Source organism: Anarhichas minor, unplaced genomic scaffold (assembly GCF_050575085.1).
Source record: "Anarhichas minor isolate MPS153535 unplaced genomic scaffold, ASM5057508v1 ptg000062l, whole genome shotgun sequence".
Lineage (NCBI taxonomy): Eukaryota > Metazoa > Chordata > Actinopteri > Perciformes > Anarhichadidae > Anarhichas > Anarhichas minor.
The window spans coordinates 6,707,143-6,727,581 of record NW_027466508.1 but is presented as its reverse complement, the minus strand read 5'-3'; the positions used below and the strand labels follow the sequence as shown (position 1 = coordinate 6,727,581).

At 43.3% G+C, this 20,439-nt stretch overlaps 2 protein-coding genes across 4 annotated transcripts in view; one reads left to right on the top strand and one right to left on the bottom strand.

The window, feature by feature from the left end:
• Positions 1–6,845, bottom strand: part of fsd2 (fibronectin type III and SPRY domain containing 2) — an 8,532-nt gene extending 1,687 nt beyond the window's left edge. The window contains exons 1-12 of one of the 3 annotated variants that reach the window (XM_076078005.1): positions 5,463–6,845; positions 4,957–5,219; positions 4,460–4,555; positions 3,963–4,196; positions 3,758–3,780; positions 3,258–3,379; positions 2,365–2,529; positions 2,072–2,206; positions 1,724–1,877; positions 942–1,075; positions 305–440; positions 33–209 (exon numbers count right to left, since the gene is read on the bottom strand). In XM_076078005.1, the coding sequence (XP_075934120.1) occupies positions 33–209; positions 305–440; positions 942–1,075; positions 1,724–1,877; positions 2,072–2,206; positions 2,365–2,529; positions 3,258–3,379; positions 3,758–3,780; positions 3,963–4,196; positions 4,460–4,555; positions 4,957–5,208 (1,628 nt within the window). In that variant the 5' untranslated portion in view covers positions 5,209–5,219; positions 5,463–6,845. Of the gene's footprint in view, positions 1–32; positions 210–304; positions 441–941; positions 1,076–1,723; positions 1,878–2,071; positions 2,207–2,364; positions 2,530–3,257; positions 3,380–3,757; positions 3,781–3,962; positions 4,197–4,459; positions 4,556–4,956; positions 5,224–5,462 lie in introns of those variants that run through there. The other 2 variants (XM_076078006.1, XM_076078007.1) reach the window with 2 other exon arrangements.
• On the top strand, positions 6,203–20,439 carry whamm (WASP homolog associated with actin, golgi membranes and microtubules). Its single transcript, XM_076078004.1, has 11 exons — positions 6,203–6,855; positions 8,203–8,376; positions 10,428–10,578; positions 11,299–11,468; positions 13,963–14,170; positions 15,923–16,110; positions 16,561–16,647; positions 16,751–16,846; positions 17,578–17,977; positions 18,642–18,784; positions 19,254–20,439. The coding sequence occupies exons 1-11, from the start codon at positions 6,280–6,282 to the stop codon at positions 19,407–19,409; spliced, it is 2,349 nt and encodes a 782-aa protein (XP_075934119.1). The 5' UTR covers positions 6,203–6,279; the 3' UTR covers positions 19,410–20,439.

Genomic DNA, 20,439 nt, shown 5'->3' with positions numbered 1-20,439 from the left:
AGAACATTAAAGTTATTTCTATCCACTGTTACCTGGATGGAGTGAGAATGTGTCTCATACACCAGGAGGTGTTGTTGGCTCCGAGGTACGAGTTCCTCTCTGTGTCCTCGGATGCAACTCCAATCCTAAATTCCGTCCCATCGTCCACCTCAACTTCCCAGTAATGCCGGCCTCTCACTGGGATCATATCCCCCAGGACAGCTACACACCTGAACCCACACATTCTTATTTTACATATCTGTATTCTAACCTTAAAAAGGTTCCTATTATCTCCCGTCACACAAGCAGCCATTGTATGCTTTACCTGGTAAAAGTGTTGTTATCATCTAAGGCCATGGCGCTAATTGGCAGCTCCTCGTCTCCATAAAACACGGTGAAGCCATCTTCAGAGATGGACAGGCAAGGATGGGCGGTGTCCTCCAGGAGGTAGAAGAATGTGCCTGCACATTCGAGGTGAAAAAGCAGTGACTGAGTGCATTTAATAAAGTACTGTACTTAAATACAATTTTGATGCACTTTGTATTTGAGTATTTCTATTCGATGCTACTTTGAACTTCTACTCCACTGCAATTTTTGAACAGCTATATTAAGTTACCTATAAAAAAAACCTGATCAGGGAATAAAAAAATAAAAGTTTAGTATAATGAAAAAGGGCAAAAAACTATGTCAAACAAAATCATAAATTAGTTAAAGTGTATTATGTAGAAAAAGTCATTAAAAATTGTATATTAGGTCGGAAAAAGTCAGAATATGTTGAAAAAAGTTATATGAAAATGACCACCTCAATCACTTACAAGTTACTTCAGTGGTTCCCAACCTGGGAATCAGGACCCACAAAGGGGTTGCCTGACACTATGAAGTACTTTTATTTCAATGCTTTAAGTACATTTTGTTGCTCATACAAAAGTACCATGAAGAGGCTGATCCACAGTGCGTCTCACCTGTTGTGGACACAGTAATAACGTCACTCCTGTCGCCGGGCCCGCCGATGTTGACTGCTCTCACAGAGATGAGGTAACGGCGGCCTGTCTGCAGCTGGATCAGACACTGACAGGTGGGCACGGCTACTACCGACCTGAAGGATTAACCAATGAGACAGAAGGCTGATATCATTTCCTTTTAAAATATACTAAATGGACAATGATGTCAACCTTTTGGATTGTCTTAAATTCCCAGAGTGTAAAGCCTTGAAATAACATCTTGTCTCACAACTTTTGAAATACTCGGAGGATAAATGGGGTGTTTCACTAAGAACTGTGTCATAGTTGGACCACAGACTCATTTCAGTTAATAATGTTTAGCCTCCTCTGTGCAGAAAAACACAGGCTATTCAAACGAATGGGTTTGACTGTTCTCTGAAGTGACGACATGAAAAATGAAAATGACCCCAAATGTGACAACAACAGTGCTGCAGGAGCTGAAGCTAAGAATAGATTTTCTAGGACAGTGTGTCTTGATTCAGCAGCTCTATAGCCATGGGACCTCAAAAACCCCAGGCAAGCACTAACACAGGCCTGTTTATGGATGAAGCAAAAGCCTTATTAAAAGGACAGGCCAGTGAAGATGCATTTTAAAATCCAGTAGAGCTATTTTTAGTTTACCTTTGTGTTCAAACTCTTATAAATAAACATGGCATATTTCAATAAAAGCACAAGTGAAACTTGAGCTGGTTTCTATGTAGAATCTGTCGACTGCATGTGTATGTTAATAACACAGTTCTTACTCAGCAATGCCGCTCTCTGCGCCATCAGTGCCCATCTCACTGAGCTCCACAGTGTAAGAGTCCACAGGGTTGGTGTTCCCCGACTCCCAGCGGATCAGAGCAGCCTCTGGACAGCTAGTGCACTCCCTCTGCTTGATCACTGGAGGCGACGGCACTATGAAGAGAGAGAGAGAGAGAGAGAGAGAGAGAGAGAGAGAGAAATCAACCATTTAGATAGTATTCTCTCGAACATCAATCATGAGAGGCTGGAGTGATTACAAAATAAGAAAACAAACCTGGCGTGAGGGTGACATCCTGAGACAAGTTTAATAACTCCTCATGTATTTGTAGGAGAGCAACATGTATTACCTGTCATGTATAAGGTCTTCTCGCTCGCTGGGCTGATGCCTGTGGTGTTGGTCGCAGTCACCCAGAGTTCATACTGAGCATTCGGCAGCAGATCTGTCACTGCGCAGTGGGTCTCCTTCACTTTTACCTTGCTCACTGAAAAAAAGCAAAAAAATAACAGCAGAGATTTAAATTCTGACTGCTCTGATCAAAACCACGTCCCCAGTATCCTTCAGAGGAATCACAGATTCCCACATCAGCAGATACCATTTCGACAGTAGATGGTGTTACCATGCAATGTGACTGTGTTATACCATGTGGTGCACAGGTGCTGTCTGCTGGCGTGTCCTCCAGCACTGGTCTGTAGTACAGCTCATAGTACTCCACCGTGTCGTCGGAGAACAAGCTCCAGCACACACGCAGGGACGTCTGGGTGGCAGAGTTGGGCATCTGCGGGTTGATGACCGGGGCAGACGGAGCTGTTTTTATATTAGAGAAACATTATTAACTCAGTTCTGTGATCAAGTAAGTGAGATAACGGTACATTAGGATAGTTTAAACACCGACACCTTTGGGTCAGTTCCTACATACACAATTCAGATTTCACCAGATCTGATCAATAATCTTTCTGCTCGCGACTCCTCAGGTCAAACCAGCCTTTAGACCGCTTGTCATTTTAAGCCTGTAATTGTGTGTTTCAGACCTACTATTGTGCAACCCACCACCTCCCCATCACCACAATCACCTCCAGGATGTTCAGGGAGATCCCCATCATCCACCTGCTGGCTTTACACCACACCAGCATCTAGACTCCCATCTCTTATCCTCATGTGGGCCTCTGCTTAGTGAAGATGCTTCAAATCAATGGGGTCTAGTCACCACACTCTCTCTCAATACATATTATACAGACTTACACATGTTCTCTCCTTATTGAACAGTCTTTAAAACACTGTATGTGTGGTAACATCACTTGATTATTGACACACTGGCGGTTACCTTGTGTATAAAAACACATCCCTGGGCAACCACCACACCACAGACTTCTCTGTTTTAACTATAGACTGTCTCAGTTGTCCAGAGCCCAATGTGTCAAAGACAACTCTGAAGATATTGACAAGACAATGAACCTTGACTCTGTGTGCTGTACAGACGCAGTCATTGCTCGATGGGTAACAGGTGAACTGGGGGATCAGTGTGTAAATCAGACCTGGGACAACGTTGATGGAGTCCATCATGGTTTTGACATCTGACAGGTCAGCAAGTGGGGTGTCAAACTCGAGACTTGTAGACAGCGTGAGGTCAACCTGCTCTATGGCAAACTCCTCGATTCTGGTTTAGTACAAGAAAAAAACAAGCTTTGACTAATAAGATGTATTATCTAGGGTAAAGCTGCTTGTGTCATTTGGATCACTCAAAATATAGTTAGTAGTTTGACAAAAAAAATCTCAATGCTGTGCAAAAAGCTAGTACGAGGACCTTGAGCACTGACTTTTATGTCAAACTACTTTTTCCAAGGCCAAGAATTTACTTTCACGCTGAAAATGTGTCTACTTAAATAATATTAGTCTGAAACTTAAGGCAAAAAACACACGGAAACACAGTCTTGGCCCTGCGCCACTAACGGTTAGTCATTTGAAATCACACTGCAGTCACGGCCAGTGCCGGGTCACACCATGTGACATACTCACTGAGCAGCGTCATAATTACCTTTTGATGGTGGGACTAACTGCCTAAAAACGTCAAAGAAAATTTAAGTAAATATAAATGAAGAAATACTCTTCAACATTTCATATCCCAGATCCCAGATCCCATTAGTCGTGTTTTTTGTTTTTGGACTATGACGGCTAAATCCCCGTCTGAAACCATTTATCATCACGTATACGGCTGCACACACGAACACAAGCTAGGACACCTTGAGGAAAGGCCTCTTGTCTTGGCTGCGGTAGACCTCCTGGGCCGTCTCAATCAGCTCCTTGGAGGCATCCATCGCCTGACCACAAGCCAGCAGCTGCTTGTACAGGGCCTCCATCTTGCCTTTCTTCTCCTCCTCCAGTCCAGCCGCCCTGTCGTCGTATTGCTGAGACAACGTCTGTAGCACGTCGTTGTAGTGCTGCTCCAAGTGCTGCTCCTGACGGCCAAAATTCTCCTGCGCATACATTTAGATGATCATAGCAAGAGGTTTGCACATGTGTTATGTATTAAACAAAATGTGGAAGGAAAAGAAAAATGAGGAGAAGATGGAAGATCAAGGGAGGCAATGAATGAAATGTTCAGGCCATTCAGGAGACACATATGGATTTACAAAACTGAAATCTGGAACTGAATTTCTGTCTTTAAATTTAATAAAACAAGTACACATTACAACAAACAGTTTTACTAAACCCAAAGTCTTTTGACAATGACTTTTACCTCCACAGTGAGAAAGATCTCCTCCAGATGACTTGCAAAGTTCTCCATCTCAGCGACCTTCCCTTGCAGATGATTCCTGGTCGTTACGATCTCACTCTGAAAACAGTTGAAAGTCACACTTTCAATTCAAACCAGTAATATGAACCATTTTTCAGCCTCTGCTGTCAGGACTTTCTGCTCACGTCTGTGGTTTGGTAAAAGAAATAGCTTTCATGTGGACAGCTTCATCTTCTGAGAGTTAGCTACAAGGAAATCTGAAATGATACAAGTCCACAGTCCTTAAGGGGAATTTCATTGCCATTTTTAGGGACATTTTAGGATGTAGAGTTGCTAAGAATTGGAGTGTTTTAATGTCACATTTTTTCTAGGGGTGCTGGTTCTGTATTTATGCACCAAGCCCCTCTAGAAAAAGTTATTTAAACCCAAGAAACCTTTGTGGTTGAACAGAAAATGTTTCGTTCATACATCATGGGCCAAAGCCAAGTTAGTGTCCCCACCTCAGTTTCTCCCTCTTTAAACACATCATCATGTCCATCTTGTGCCCCAGTGGGAGACGGAAGGCTGTCCTCCCAGGGTTCAAAGATAAGGGACTCGTTGGTGCCAACAGAAAACCTCTGGAAGGTGGAAACTCCTCGGGTCGCCCTCGCTCCTCCGTCTGCCATGGTGGTCGACTCTCTGCTTAACTCCTGGTGCTCAGCTTCCTCTGCTATCACATCCAGTCTGCCTCCTCTGATCTCATACAGGTCCATGAGGAGAGGGACTGTGGGAGGTTTACAATCCATTTATGATTCAAGTTACTGATAATAAAATCATTTTACTCCAACCCTTCCTGTTCTTACCTATACTCGTCTATAGATCTACATTGAGACCACTATTCTAATGAACACAATATGAAATCTCAAAACTACACTCTTCAAACTTGAACCAAGCAACTTGCATGTGCAGAACAATCAGTTTGTTCTTAAATGATCAATAATGAACGAGCAGCAGAGAGCATATTTACCTCGATACTTCAGCAACCCAGTCTGTTCTAAACAGCCATTTCAGGACAACAGTGGTGTCCCGACAAACCAGCTCAGCAAGCAGCTGTAACCAACTCTCACCCAGAAGCTGTGACAGAAATAGACCGACTCGGATTGCTCAAATGTCACAGGCATGCCAAACATCAATGTTGGAAGTTAGTTATTTATTTATTTAAAAACAAAAAACAAAAACGTAGGCCTACAATTTAAACTAATTATAGGCATCAGTTTTGTTTACACTGTAAATATTGAAACCGGTTTCAGCTTTCATTTAGTGCGATAAGGAGGTGGAATTCCCCCAACATGTGATTTAAAGGTCGAAGTTGAACACAATACAGGGGACATTATGGTGCCTTCAGGGCTCCTCGTAAACTCCCAACTAGGTCATTTAAAGGCTTTTGTGGATCAGAAATATCCGGATGGAGCCCCCGCGTGCTCTTTAGGTACCTCAGTAATCAAAATTCAAAGCTAGCACTTTTTCCATAACTGTTGCTTTGACGTTAGAAATGAAGGAACACTGACCCGCTGAACACGAAAAGCAAGATGAGGCGATACACGTACCGTAACCAACACTAGGAGTGGTGCTGTACTTATGTTTCTTAACTAATATGCGACATTTATCAATAAACGTGACAACAACACTAGATTAATCCATTTGTAAAACCGTTCATGACCAGTTTCTCCATACTTCTGGATATGCCCGAGGTCCCTGAAGGCGGCTTACGTCACGCAAATGGCGGACGTTGTAAACAGAGCCAGCAGCTTCTCGGAGGCCAAAGTGAAAGACTTCTTTTCAAGATGAACAACGTAGAAATCGAGCGGATGGACAGTCTGGAGGGCTGGGTGGCCGTTAAAACTAACATATTTGAAGAAGCCGAGACGTTTAAGCTGGGCTTCATCGTCCAGTGGAATGTCATCGAGTGTAAGTTCGCTGTCACCTGCCACAACAGGACGCTACAGCGGCAGAAACGCAAAGCCGAAGTGGCTCCTGGCGACCCTCAGATGAGCTGGGCTGGACTCTTTTCCGTGTGCGACTTGAGACACATCCACCAGCAGTTTAAATGCGTGGCAGACATCTTGGTAACGTGCTTCCCGGATCTGTCAGAGTTCGAAGACGGCAACATTTGGGACTTGCTCTTCCTGAATCGGAGGTCCGGTCCGGAAGACGATGAGGAGAGGGACTTTGACTCGCCCTGTCGGAAACTCGAGAAATACTTCAGCACAGCCATCGACATCTGCGGACGGAAAATTGTGCTCGAGACGTTGTTCGCGCAGGATGAGCGAGATGTCGATGAGTACTTTGAGAACCTACAGGAGTTCAAGAGGAAGACCATGCAGGAGGAGATGTCGAGGGCGAAGGGCCTCGTGCGACAGGTGAGAGGGGGGTCACATGGGGCCATGATGGGGCCATGCACACTGTATACACACTCCAGTTTATTAGGGACGCCTTGCAGTCTAATACAACAACCCTGCAATAAATACTTTGATACTTGGAGGTGTTTCTAATATTTTGTCAAAATATCAGCGAGGACAGACTAAATATTAGACGCTTCTTAGTGTGACACAATACAATATTCACATTTTGTTGACTTCATTTGTGTCCATGAGGATGGACAACAAATGTACCATTATACCCTTTGAGAAGGTAGCTGCTGTATTAGACTGCAGTAGTTTTATCTGTGTATTATCGACACGTACTGTACTCTAGCACTGAAGGTTCCACAGAACCAAAGATCATGTTTCGTTTTGATGATTGAATATCAATAGATTTATGCTTTTTCCATGTTACCCTCTTCGTCTCTGGCCTCTGTGCATCACAGCCAAAACCATATGACTAAGAATCCTATCTTTTATGCACTCAGACATACACCTGCACAAGCCAGACGAGTACTTTCAGTTTTACTTGAATGAAATAATAAGGATGGAGGATTTAGTTCAGCTTGGGAAACCTCTGTAGCAGGAATAGCACCACACAGTGGTGTTACAAGTCAACTATGACACAGCAAACCTTCTGCTGGCTTGCTGTGTTCAACCAAAGCTGTGGATGTTGCAACAGCGGCAGCATTGTTTGTTTTTCAGTCATTTTTGCCCTACAAAGGAATGTACCTTGACAACCCCATTTGCTTGTTACACAAGTAAATATCATGGTCAGATGCCTTACAGTATGATGACAGCCATCCACTCCACGTTTAAAGCCAAGTGATACGAGACACTGGAGGAGAGTACAGTGTAAACAGCATCAGTACATCACTACAACCGAATGCAATCAGATGCAATAGTGATGCAATAAATACACTTTTAGATCGTGTGATGCTTTTGTTGACACTGCGTCAGAGAGCAGATTTGACACCATAGTTTGTGGCATTATATTTAATTTGTATTAAATCTTACAGCTAAACCTCATTGTTACATTTTAAATACATAACCTCACTCTCCCCTCTACCTGACAGCATTTCAGTTATTGATCAAGCTGACCTAGGTCTGTGGTTTAAAGGTGTCATCACTTGTTTGTTAATAACACGTTAGAGGAGACTTCAGTGGTGAGTGTCAGAGAGATGACTCCAGTAATCCAGTGGTAATGAACCACTGACCTCTCTGGTCAACCCTGAGCCCACCCGGTTCTAAACGTCTTATTCTGAAAGGACTAATATTATCCCTAAGACTCGGCTGTGGGCTCAGAATAAACCCAGGTAATGGTGTGTATGTCTTCCATGTTTTCAGCTTCTGCAGAGTCATGGCAGAGCAGACCGAATGGTCGCGCTGCTCAGCATCTACGAGGAAGAGGACGAGGCCTACCAGGACCTGGCCACCGTGGCCACCACCTTCTTCCAGTACCTGCTGCAGCCTTTCAGGGACATGAGAGAGCTGGCCTGCCTCTACAAGATGGAGATCCTGGTAATTACAGACATGTATTTAGCAGCTGTGGCTTTTTCAGGATATGGGGAATGATTATATACATATTATGCAGCTTGTCTTGGCATCTAAATATTGAATCTATTCTCATCAGGAATTTAAATGTGCCGCTAGTTCTTGTATTATATGCAACAGTCTCTCTTCGACTAAGTATCACTGTGCAACCACTAATAGTCTGCTTTGTTAGTGACAACACAATACTCATACAGCACTAATGGAAGGATTGGCCTGTTTCCTCTCATACCTGTACACACATGATGGTGAAGTGATTGGCACGATTCGATATTTTTATGTCTCATTCAAGCAAAATGTGAGGTCAAATTTGATTTTCTCACTTAAACTTTGACTAAAAGCTGAATGTATAATACAGCGGGTAAAATAAGTATTGAACACGTCACCATTGTTCTCAGTAAATATATTTCTAAAGGTGCTATTGACATGGAATGTTCACCAGATGTTGGTAACAACCCAAGTAATCCACACATACAAAGAAATCCAAACAAATAAGTTCAGAAACTAAGTTATGTGTAATAAAATGGAATGACACAGGGAAAAGGGATTGAACACATGAAGAAAGGGAGGTGCAAAAAGGCATGGAAAGCCAAGACACCAGCTGAAATCTATCAGTAATTAGAAAGCACTCCTGCCCCTTGTCAGTGCAAATTAATATCAGCTGGTTCAGTCCCAACTGATGGCCTTATTACCAAGGTGTCGCACAAGAAACATCTCATGATGTGTAAAAGCATAGAGCTCTCTCAAGACCTTCATAACCTTATTGTTGCAAAACATACTGATGGCATTGGTTACAGAAGGATTTCTAAACTTCTGAATGTTCCAGTGAGCAGTGTTGGGGCCATAATCCGGAAGTGGAAAGAACATCATTTCACCATAAACCGGCCACGACCAGGTGCTCCTCGCAAGGTTTCTGACAGAGGAGAGAAAAGAATTATCAGAAGAGTCGTCCAAGAGCCAAGGACCACTTGTGGAGCGCTTCAGAAAGACCTGGAATTAGCAGGTACAATTGTTTCAAAGAAAACAATAAGTAATGCACTCAACCGCCGTGGCCTGTACGCACGCAAGACTCCACTGCTGAAGAAAAAGCATGTTGAAGCTCGTTGAAAGTTTGCAGCACAACATTTAGAGAAGCCTGTGAAATACTGGGACAATATAGTCTGGTCAGATGAGACGAAAATTGAACTCTTTGGATGCCATAATACACACCATGTTTGGAGGTCAAAAGGCACTGCACATCACCCCAAAAACACCATACCAACAGTGAAGTTTGGAGGTGGGAGCATCATGGTGTGGGGCTGTTTTTCAGCATACGGCACTGGCAAACTTCATATAGTTGAAGGAAGGATGAATGGAAAAATGTATCGAGACATTCTTGCTAAAAATCTGCTGCCATCTACCGGGATGACGACGATGAAACGAGGGTGGACATTTCAGCGAGACAATGATCCCAAACACACAGCCAAGAAAACTCTCAACTGGTTTCAGAGAAAGAAAATAAAGCTGCTAGAATGGCCCAGCCAATCACCGGACTTGAATCCAAAAGAACATCTATGGAAAGAACTAAAGATCAGAGTTCATAGAAGAGGCTCACGGAAACCCTCAAGATTTAAAGACTGTTTGTGTGGAAGAATGGGCCAAAATCACACATGAGCAATGCATGCGACTAGTTTCTCCATGCAGGAGGCATCTTGAAGCTGTCATTACCAACAAAGGCTTTTGTACAAAGTATTAAATACATTTCAGTAAGCGTGTTCAATACTTTTTCCCTGTCATTTTATTACACATAACTTAATTATTTCTGAACTTGTTTTGTTTTCTTTGTATGTGTGGATTACTTTGGTTGTTACCGACATCTGGTAGAAATTTCATATCAATAGCACCTTTAGAAATATATTTACTGAGAGAAATGATGACGTGTTCAATACTTATTTTACCCGCTGTATATGTGGGTTAAGTGTCTGCATTCCATCCCAGAGCCTAAAGTTGTCCACTGTTTTTCTTGCCGTGGGTCTCTGTAGAAGTCTCTGGAGTTTGAGGACTTGGGTCCTAAGAGAATTGCAGCTCTGGAGAAGGAGGCGGAGGAGTGGAGAACGAAAGCAGAAGACGCAGTCGCCTCAATTCAGGACATCACTGTCACCTACTTTGCACAGACTTCAAAGGCTCTGGCTGGTACACGTTGCTGTGTTTATGTCTCTTGTTTGTGTGTGGATGAATTAATGAATGATTTCTATTGCTGTCATTCCTCAGCACTCAGGAAATGAAGTGCAGTAGAGTCACAACTGCAGACAAACAAAATCATATTTATGATATATTTCATATATATATTCAAATCATTAAAAGTCCACAAAATACACTCATTAATCTAAAAGAAATGAGCACTTATATAATAATATACCAGATAATTGTGATTGGGACGTCGTGCTCAAATTAAGCATTTTATATTCTTGTTGGAGGGAGGAAAACGAAGAGAATAAAAAACGATAGGTTTGGCAGCCATTTCTTTATGTGGGCGTTATGTGGATTCCCACCTTGATCGGAGGGGAGATGTTTACAATAAATAAACCTTTTAGATGGACACACTCGTTCTACAATCTATATGGCTGGCAATTGTTGCTGTGTCTAAGTGCCTGTAAACCCAGCATTTACTTAAAGTAACACATCTATGCCTAAAAAGATATGTTGGGGAATAGAGACAAGGGAATCGGTTCGGGAACGTAAATTACAAAACTCACTTAACAGCGTTTTATGAACTCTGACATTCTTTGACCAACTCAAGTTGATTAAGTCCAACTTTGTAAAAGTACCCGTGGGTATTTTGTCCGGGTTAATACATGTGTATTTCTACATACATATATGTGCTTTGTGTGATGCCCTTGTGTGCCTGTTCAGGTATGTTAAAGCAGATGGAGGAGGATAAGTGCCGTTTTGGAGCTGCTGCCTGGGCGTCTGCAGCTCCCAGACTGGAGACACTGCGCTTCCTTTTGGCCAAAGAAACGCTGCAGCATATGAGAGCTGCAGAGATGTGCCTCAACCGCAAGAAAGACGGCATCAGACAAAGGGTGTGTGTCTTACGTTTTTGTTTTTATGAACACAAACCACAGCCTTTCTGGTGGTTCTGTATTTAGTCAGCAGATTCTATAATGGTGTATCGGACTCTCTGGTTTTAAGGCTTTAGTTTAGTAGCTCTTCATCTCTAGTGCCAAGGCCAACGCTGCTTTTGTAGTGGTTGTGAGTGTGTAGAGATGTGACACAGTGAATCTTTCCCTTGGTATTCCAGTCTGATGTAAATATATGGCTGCTTTAGTCCTTTGATCTATTTTTAAAGCCTCTGTAAAAACAGAGAATCCCCAAAACCTGCATGGATGAATAAGGGAGTGCGTCTGTGTCAGTATACATACTCTGAACGTGCCAGCTACTGTAGATGCATACCTCCGAGTACAGGGGTGGGGAGCGTGTATTTTGGGTAAACAGCAGCAGAGTGCTTGTCGTGCTGCACATTTGAGCATTTTGGAAAAATACAGAGAACACCTTCACCTTCATGTGGCTGCATTATTCACCTGATTAAACTCTTAAAAAAATCAGCATGCGTCTGTGGCATCTACCACTGTGAAATCAAAATGAGCCCTAACAGAGGCGGCTGTGTGTGAGCACTGAAAATGAGATCAGTAAGCTACACCTACGCAAAATCTCTGAAAGAGTGCACCAGTATGCTGGCAGACACCTTTACATATATACAAATACATATATATAAATATGTAAAGGTGTCTGCCTTTTATTTATATTTATATATATATACATATATACAAATACATATATATAAATATGTAAAGGTGTCTGCCTTTTATTTATATATATATATATATATATATATATATATATATATATATATCCTGACTGTGTGTGTGTGTATTTATATTTGACATAATTCAAAGAGTTTAAGGACATATATATGCTTTGAATGAGTCAGCTCATTAACTACATATCAGGCATACTTAACATTACTTTCCTACCTGGCGGGTAGCTGTTGGTTTCAGCACATTTCATCAGAGCGTGAAAACAAACTTGCAGAGATCAAACCTGGCTTGAGATGGGTTATCCAGCACAGATCCTTTGTTCTTCACCTGGTAATTGAAAGCAAAGAGATTATTTTGAAAACTCTTTGTTATCACGTTTAAGGACACTTCCAAGCAGTCTCACAAGCAATTGCAAGTGTCAAGAAATCAAACTCGGAAGGCAAGAAATAAGAATTGCAGACGTCATGAAAGGATGCTGTTCCACTAGACATGTTTCAGTTCGACAGCTGACTTTAAGCGCAGATCATTCAAGGAGCTTTTGAACACAACAAGAACAGTCTTTTTTTTTTAACTGCTTGCAACTGCCTCACCATCTCTGAGAGGTTAGTGTATCAAGTTCCTGCAAGTTAATTGCATACTGAAACTAGAAAGGAGCAATCAGTAGAGTGCAGATCGACCACTTGCAGGGTAAACACAGGTGTAATTAATAACATTGTAATTATGGTAAATAGAATGGTGCCATAATTCATTTTATGAATTACACCTGTGTTTACCCTGCTATGTCGTGTCAATTACTGAATGAATACAACCCATACATGGCCAGACACTAATGGGCCGTAAGGCTTTGTACAACACACTTAATTCAAACAACAAGGGGCGATGAATGAAGGCCATCGGCTAGAAGTCGTCGTGTTAGACCACTAAGACTGTGTGGTAGAAGACACGTCTTAAAATCTTAAAAACAAACTTAAACTCACCAGGCTGCCTGAGGTGACGTTACAGCAATGTGTATACTTGTAGTTCCGTTAGCTGTTAGCCAAACACTCAAAACAGTAAAAGAGAGCCGCAGTGCTGCAGCCGAGAGGTAAGCAGCCGCGTGAGCACCGGTAGTTCCGTTACGCTTGCCGTACTGACGCCGGCGCGAGGTGAGCGCACCTGAAAATAATGTTCGAGAGCGAAGGACCCGCAAGTTGGCACTGCGCGTGCGCTCGGGTCTTTCCAGACGAAGTTTACTGATAAAAAAATGAATGACATGTCTGAGGATTTTGCATTCTTAAATCCTTTAGAAATAGGAAGTCTTAAAATTCTACATTTCAGTGAATGTTTTGCTAGTTAAAATTGTTTTCAGGATAGTCAACCTTTGTTTCCTTAAAATAAGTTTAAAACTTGGCTTCTATCGTTATCGGGATTGTAAAAAGGCGAAGTCCATGAGTATGAGATATGAGTTTGTTACAATTCCCCCCTTGGCATTGAGAAGGTTGGTTTATGGTGTGTTGCGTGTACGCGGCATAGAGACATGAAATTATATGTTTGCTGCAGCAGAATGAGTTTAGCCGTGGACAGACACAGAGGTGCACGCGCACTCTCACGGACACACGCGCGACCTGGGGGAAAAAAATAAATAGGAATGGCAGCTAATTCAATCAAAACGTATGGTATTCTCTAGTCTAGAAGAAGGTCAGCCATAAGTATGCACAGGTATGCCCTTATATGCAAAGACGGATATATGATCCTTTGAACTGTTTCTGTTGTGGTGCAGTTGGGCAGCCTGTCTGGCAGAGTCAAGAGCCACAGATCTGATTCCAGGTCTGTGTCTGAGGACGACCAGCAGCAGGACACTGTGGACCAGCTGGAGCTGAAATTCTATGAAACCCAACTTGAGCTGTACGACGCCAAGTTTGAGATCCTGAAGAATGAGGAGCAGCTGCTGGTGGCTCAGATAGAAACGGTGCGACGGCAGATTAAAGGTAGATGACGCATGACAACAAGCGCAGATCTGTGTGCTGCTTCATTTCAAGAGAAAAAATTGAATCACTGTAATCACACTGAATTGGTGTCCTTACACTAAAACACTTAAGCAACATTGATTTGAAGATATATGAATCACTCTGTATTTATTAACACTTCCTTTTGAAGACAGCATAATACCAGAAGCTATAAGTAAATACTGTCACAGACTAGAGAGAAAAGGCTCACGGTCGCCTCACACTGGGAAACTGTTGTTGGAATCCTAACACAAATTGCCATCTTTGCCTGAACACTGTGTTTAAATGAATGCAGTAATGAAGTGAATGACTGCAAACATATTAACACTTGACTTTTGCAGTATAAAAGCCCTGCAATCAATATTAGCTTACCTAAAGGGTCAGGTCACCTTAGCTACAACAGTTCCAGTTTTCACTGTACCCATGGATGTACAGTGGAGCAATACTGGATTATTCTCAGGCAGGTTCTGGAGTTATAAGGAGCATCTCACAGTTTGAAAACCTGTAAAAGGAGGGGCAATGTGTTCTCCCTTTTCTGTTTTATTTTGATGAACTGACCCTTTAGAAATGGTTGCGTGCGTTTTTGTGTGGACTCAGTAAAATGGCCCATTTTTAGGCTGTGTGTTTGTGGTCGTGTTTTATTGGACTGCGTTACATTGTAATGTGTCTCATATATCACCATCCGCTATAACGCTACACTGCACCTTCCTGACACAGTGTCAGTTAAGAGTTAAAAATCACATGTTACACCATGTTTCACATGTTCGTCACACAACCGATGTATTGCATTACGTTCTGATATACAGGCGTTTCTGTTTTTCTGGTCACTCGGTGTCTTGTGCACAGGGTTTACTTTGGGGAAATAGTTTGTGCATGTAGATATTTCCCTAATTGCTCCCCCTGGGACCAGTGATGTTTGCTTCCCAGTGGTGTGTATGTACATGCTGTGTGTCTCTGCGTCTGTTGCTTTGGCTGGTTCCAGGTTTATTTTCCCAACCAAAAAGCAGGAAGGAGTCCTCTACCAGTTGCTGCTCGGTAAAGAAAGCGGGAGGACAGAGAAAAAGAGATGTTTCAAATCAAAGGAGGCTGCTGAGTTTATGAAGCCTTTCAAAAGAGTTTATGCTGTAAATAAAATACAGTGGGCAAGGATTTTCCTAATGGCCTTTATTATTTTATGAGAAATCCCCTTCCTTTTTCACTCATACAACTGACACAGGCTACTATGCAGATCACCTGGTTTCTTCTATGCACCTAAACATATTCACAAAAAAGAGCTGCTCTCGTCAGATGACTCCAACATTTCCAATTTAGATGCAGCTGGTCAATAATGAAATTTCTCCCTTAATACTTACCATACTGCTGCATCAGTACTTGCTCTAAAATGCATCTTTGTCACGCAAAAACCTCTGAGAACCCGGCTAAGTGGCCCTGGAATCTGATAAGGGAAACTAGGTCTCCTGCTGACCACCAAAACAATAATCAGTTCTTTAAAATGCATGTACAGTGTTGCCTGCACAACAAGGCTTGCTTGTCTGTCTATGCATAGTAGTTTACATTCCTAGTACACGTTTGCATAGTTGATTACCAAAATGATACCCGCAGCATCATGTCCTCCCTGTTGAATACAGAATGGAGAGTGATGATGTAAGACTTCCACTTGTTTGAATTGACAGGGCAGCTTTGTGAACGGGTAACGGGGGAGTTTTGAGTGATTGGGCTGCACTTGTGTTGTAGAGCTGAAGGAGGAGGTGGTGTACTACGATGTGTGCGAGGATCCCGAGGAGCTGCAGAGCTTGGTCACACACACGGGTGTTCAGCAAACCGACCCTCCGGCTGTCAGTCAGCTCAAAAGACGCCTGCAGACCTTGGAGACCAAGAGAGGCAACATCTGTGTCCGACGAGCTTATCTCCGCAACAAAAAGGTGTGGGCGACTATACCGCCGACGTTCTCTGCCCCATCGCAAATGATTTTTAGTTCCAAGGGTATACGATTTTGGCATTTTCCTCACTCTATTCCCTTCTTACCTCAAATTGCTGAGTTTAAAATGTTTTTTTTCTACTGTACTGTTTTATTTTTAGCTGACAGACTAATTGAAGTGCAGTTGGCATTTTTTTCTCCTCCTGCTGGCTGCATCTTCATTTGTCTGATTATAGGAAAACATTTTATTGCTCAGATCAAAGTGGTTAGAGGCTCTAAAAATGAGGTAAAAAAAGAGGAACATTAAAAAAACAAAACGCTCTTCAGAGTAACCGAGGCGTTCTTTTTCCTCGTTATCAGTTTCACTGCAAGTTTCTGAACTTTGAAGGACATGCTTGCTAAAGTACTATGGTATTTTGTATGTACAAGTATTGATATCCGTGTCCGTCTTTAGGATCAGTGCGTGGAGGCCAACGAGCAGAAGCAGCTTCCCGCCAAGCAGAGCTTCATGCTCTTCAACCAGCACCATCAGGTCCACCTGGTAGGTCGCCACAGAGATGCTCCCCGACATCCGGCAGAAGCCGCAAATGAAACCGGGTCCGATTCTTTGACTCTTTAATACCCTTCGCTGTCTCCCTCTGCAGAAACGAGAGAAGAGGAAGGAGGACGATCAGAGGAGGAAACAGTGGGTGGACCAGGAGCGAGAGAAGACTCTGAGCAGATTACGATCCTTCAGAGAGGTCAGGCTCTCTCTGCAGCTTCTTCTTCTGTTAATAAAGCCCCAGAGGCTCCCACTTAATTCAATACTTAAAATCCAGTCATTAACTACTTGGCTTGGTAGGCGAGAGGTTACAGCGCACACGCCACATAACCGTAATGTCACTTTTTCAATGAGGACATTTGTTGCCTGTCACATCCCTCTTTCTCTCCCCTGTTTCCTGCCCATCTCTTCACCGTCAAACTCTCCTAAGAAGGCGAAAATGTCCAAAATGAAGACTAACTGCTGTGGTTGTTAGTAGCGAGCTGTCTTACACCAGAGCTTTAAATGGCGCATGGAGGACGAGGGCTTTGCCCGAGAGGAGAGTAAGAGATAAGGGAGTACATTTTGTATAGGAACAGGGCTGTTGGGGTTTGGTGTACAAGCTATTTGGGGCAGAGATGTATTTGGTCAATGCTGATGTCAAACGCTCAACATTTCTAGCAAAATGTCAATTTTAGATTTTCCAACTCGAGCAGATTGGGAGGATTTTATTTTCTCTTTGTGTCAGCATTGTGTGTGTGTGTGTGTGTGTGTTTTGTGCAAAGTCCCTCTGTCACTTGTGGTTAAACTCAATACACTGTGAGACAAAGAACACTAGAGAGTGTGTGAGTGTCGTCTAGTGTCTTTGTCGTCTCTATCTCAGAACGTTGGACAAGATTGATGTCCGTTTTTCTAAAACCATTTTCTGCCTCTTCTACCGTGTTTTTTAAGAGGCGACCGGGCCAGTTCATCCTGAAGACTCCTCAGTCCTGGATGTCTCCTTCAGAAGTGCCGTGTCCCTCCCAGCCGCTGTCCATCATCAGCCTCGGCCCCCCCGAAGGCCCCCCCTCCGTCCGCTCTGCACCCAGACGCAATAAAACAGCCAAGAAACAGCAGCCTAAAGACATCCCTGTCCAAATCTACTCTGCACCGCCACCCCCAACAACAACCTGCCCTACAGCACCTCCTCCTCCCCCTCCCCCACCACCCCCTCCACTTCCCCCACCACTGCCCCCTGGCATGCCTGCCCCACCTGTCCAAGCGTTGCCTTCCTCCAAAGACACACCGATGCCTCTCAGCGAAAAAGAGGACCCTCCTTTTTCAGCCAAGAACATGCTCAAACAAAATATAGGTGAAATACGTGCACTACACGCTAAAAACAGGGATTTTAGTAAATACACACAAGAATGTTTTATTTTTAACAAATCCTCCTGGTGGATTTAGAAGGAATGTGCAAATCTGTCAGACTGCAGGGAAGGTTGTTTGTTTGTTCCAGAGGAAAGTGTGTGTGTGTGTGTGTGTGTGTGTGTGTGTGTGTGTGTGTGTGTGTGTGTGTGTGTGTGTGTGTGTGTGTGTGTGTGTGTGTGTGTGTGTGTGTGTGTGTGTGTGTGTGTGTGTGTGTGTGTGTGTGTGTGAGAGAGATGTGTGTGAGTGTGTGTGTGTGACTGTACATGGTGTTCTGTCCTGAATTCCCATCTTCCCCCATGAGGCCGGAGGAGGCATTTTACCTCAGTTGTGCCCCTGCTGATGATGACTCTCAGCTCCGGGGAGACTGCAACGTCCAATCCCTGACTTGATATTTTCTGAGCTTTTTGTGAAATGGAGGACATTCAAGGGGAAGCTGTTGTTTAAAAAAAGAGGTGGAAACTCTGTGCAGTCTTGCCTTGTGTGGTGAAAATGTTAAGATGCTCCATCAGCAGTGAAACTGCAAAATTACAGACAATGCATTCTTTCTCTCTAGTGCAGCTTCTTCCATCGTTGTAAACGCGTCTTCCTCTACTGTGTTATTACTGTAGGAACAATGGATGAAGTGTTGGCCTCATTGCAACGTGGACAGAGTCAGCTTCGAAAGGCCCCCGCTCCCAGGACAGCGCCCCCTGCTGGGGACACGAGGAGCACTCTGATGTCTGCCATCCGACACGGAGTCACCCTGAAGAAGGTGAGAGGCCGAAGCCTACAGCTAGACTGACAAATTGGCCTGACCAGCGATATCGGCTTACTGCAGATATATTGTATCTGTGCATGTGTCAGCCGATGAGTAAGTTTCAGTCCTGAAATGCCAATTTAGAAGCTGTGTCGCCATTGCAGTTTGTCGATCCGAGAGCACTGACAAGTTGATGTAAATGATGGCATGAACGCATTAGTGTGACAGTTGACCCTTACAGACAGCAGAAGACACAGGTGTTAAGTATTAACATTTACGATGGCTGTAATCCATTTAGCTGCTTCTGTTCCAGGGTCCTTGTATTGTGCATGCTGGCTCACTGTCACGCCTACATGGTACAGAGCCATCGTTAATGTTATTATTAGTTACACCTGTGCTTTCAAGATGAGTCAAAAATATCCGCGTGAATAAATGTTGAACCCGAATGAAAAGTGGTATTGAATCGACTCTCGTCGTGCTGTAGATGGTTCCTGCGCTTGGAGAAGTCCCGAGCAGCGGAAACAACGATCTGGAGCGCAGCATCAAAGCCGCCATGATGAGGATGAAGAAGGTGGCGGCGGATTCTGACGAGGACGACAGAGGAGACGACGAGACGCACAGTGCAGACTGGGACAGCTGAGAAAAAAACACACACACACACACATACCGATGAAGCTGTCCTCTTCCATTACCCCCGCTCTGTTTTCTTCACGGTTCTGAGCTACGGCTTACGTTGCTGCCAAATGTTCACCGAAAAGACACGGCTGGGATTACGCCTCTTCTCGCGTAAACATTGCAGTTTTCAAAATAGCCCTGAGACGTTGTAATACATCCAAATCCAACCAACCGGCTCCACTGGGCGAATGAGGTATTGCGCTCCAACGCTCATGAAGAAGAAAAGTCAAGCAGTAGTGCTGTAGTACAGCGTGTAAATGATTACATTTCTCCCAACTGGCCATTTAAAGGCCTTTTGTGAGACTGTCACACAGCACGGGACGCCTGAGAGACGACCACGCTACACTACTCCACTGTCACGAATACTCATTTTCCCCACATTGCCTAAACTCGGCTGACTTCCGTTATTTTGAATGTAATGAAATCCGATTTCTTTTTTTATTTTACTTGACTTTACCCCAAGAAGGGCTACAGCACACTGAGTTTTGTCATTTTTTGCATTTTATTACCAGACAAAGAGAAGAGTTGTGTCCTGAAGTGCAGCAGTGTTAATTATTTGCAGCCCACATGTTTAAAGTCTACGTCACTGTTTGTATTACAGGTTTGATGCACTGTCCTCCTATCCCTGTTCTTCTCTTTGTGTCGGAAGTGTGTGAATGTGTTTCCAGTGCAATTTATAGGTCATCTGTTGTTTCTTCCTCTGTGGTGCCATGACAAATGAAGTGGCAAGTTAAGAACACTAGATTCATTTTTGTTTTGTGTGACACGGAGCACTTACCTGAAAAGACGAGGCTATAATGTATTATGTACACGAAAATACAATACTGTATACAATACTGGCCAACAGCATTAAACGGTTGGCAGAAGAAAGGATTCATTGCTCAAAGATATGAAACTTGATCCGGTGTGTTGCAGACGAGCTGATGATGGCAGCGGCTGAAACACACTTCAGCTGCTGTGTTTTAATAATAAATGAAGACATGTTGGTTCATAAA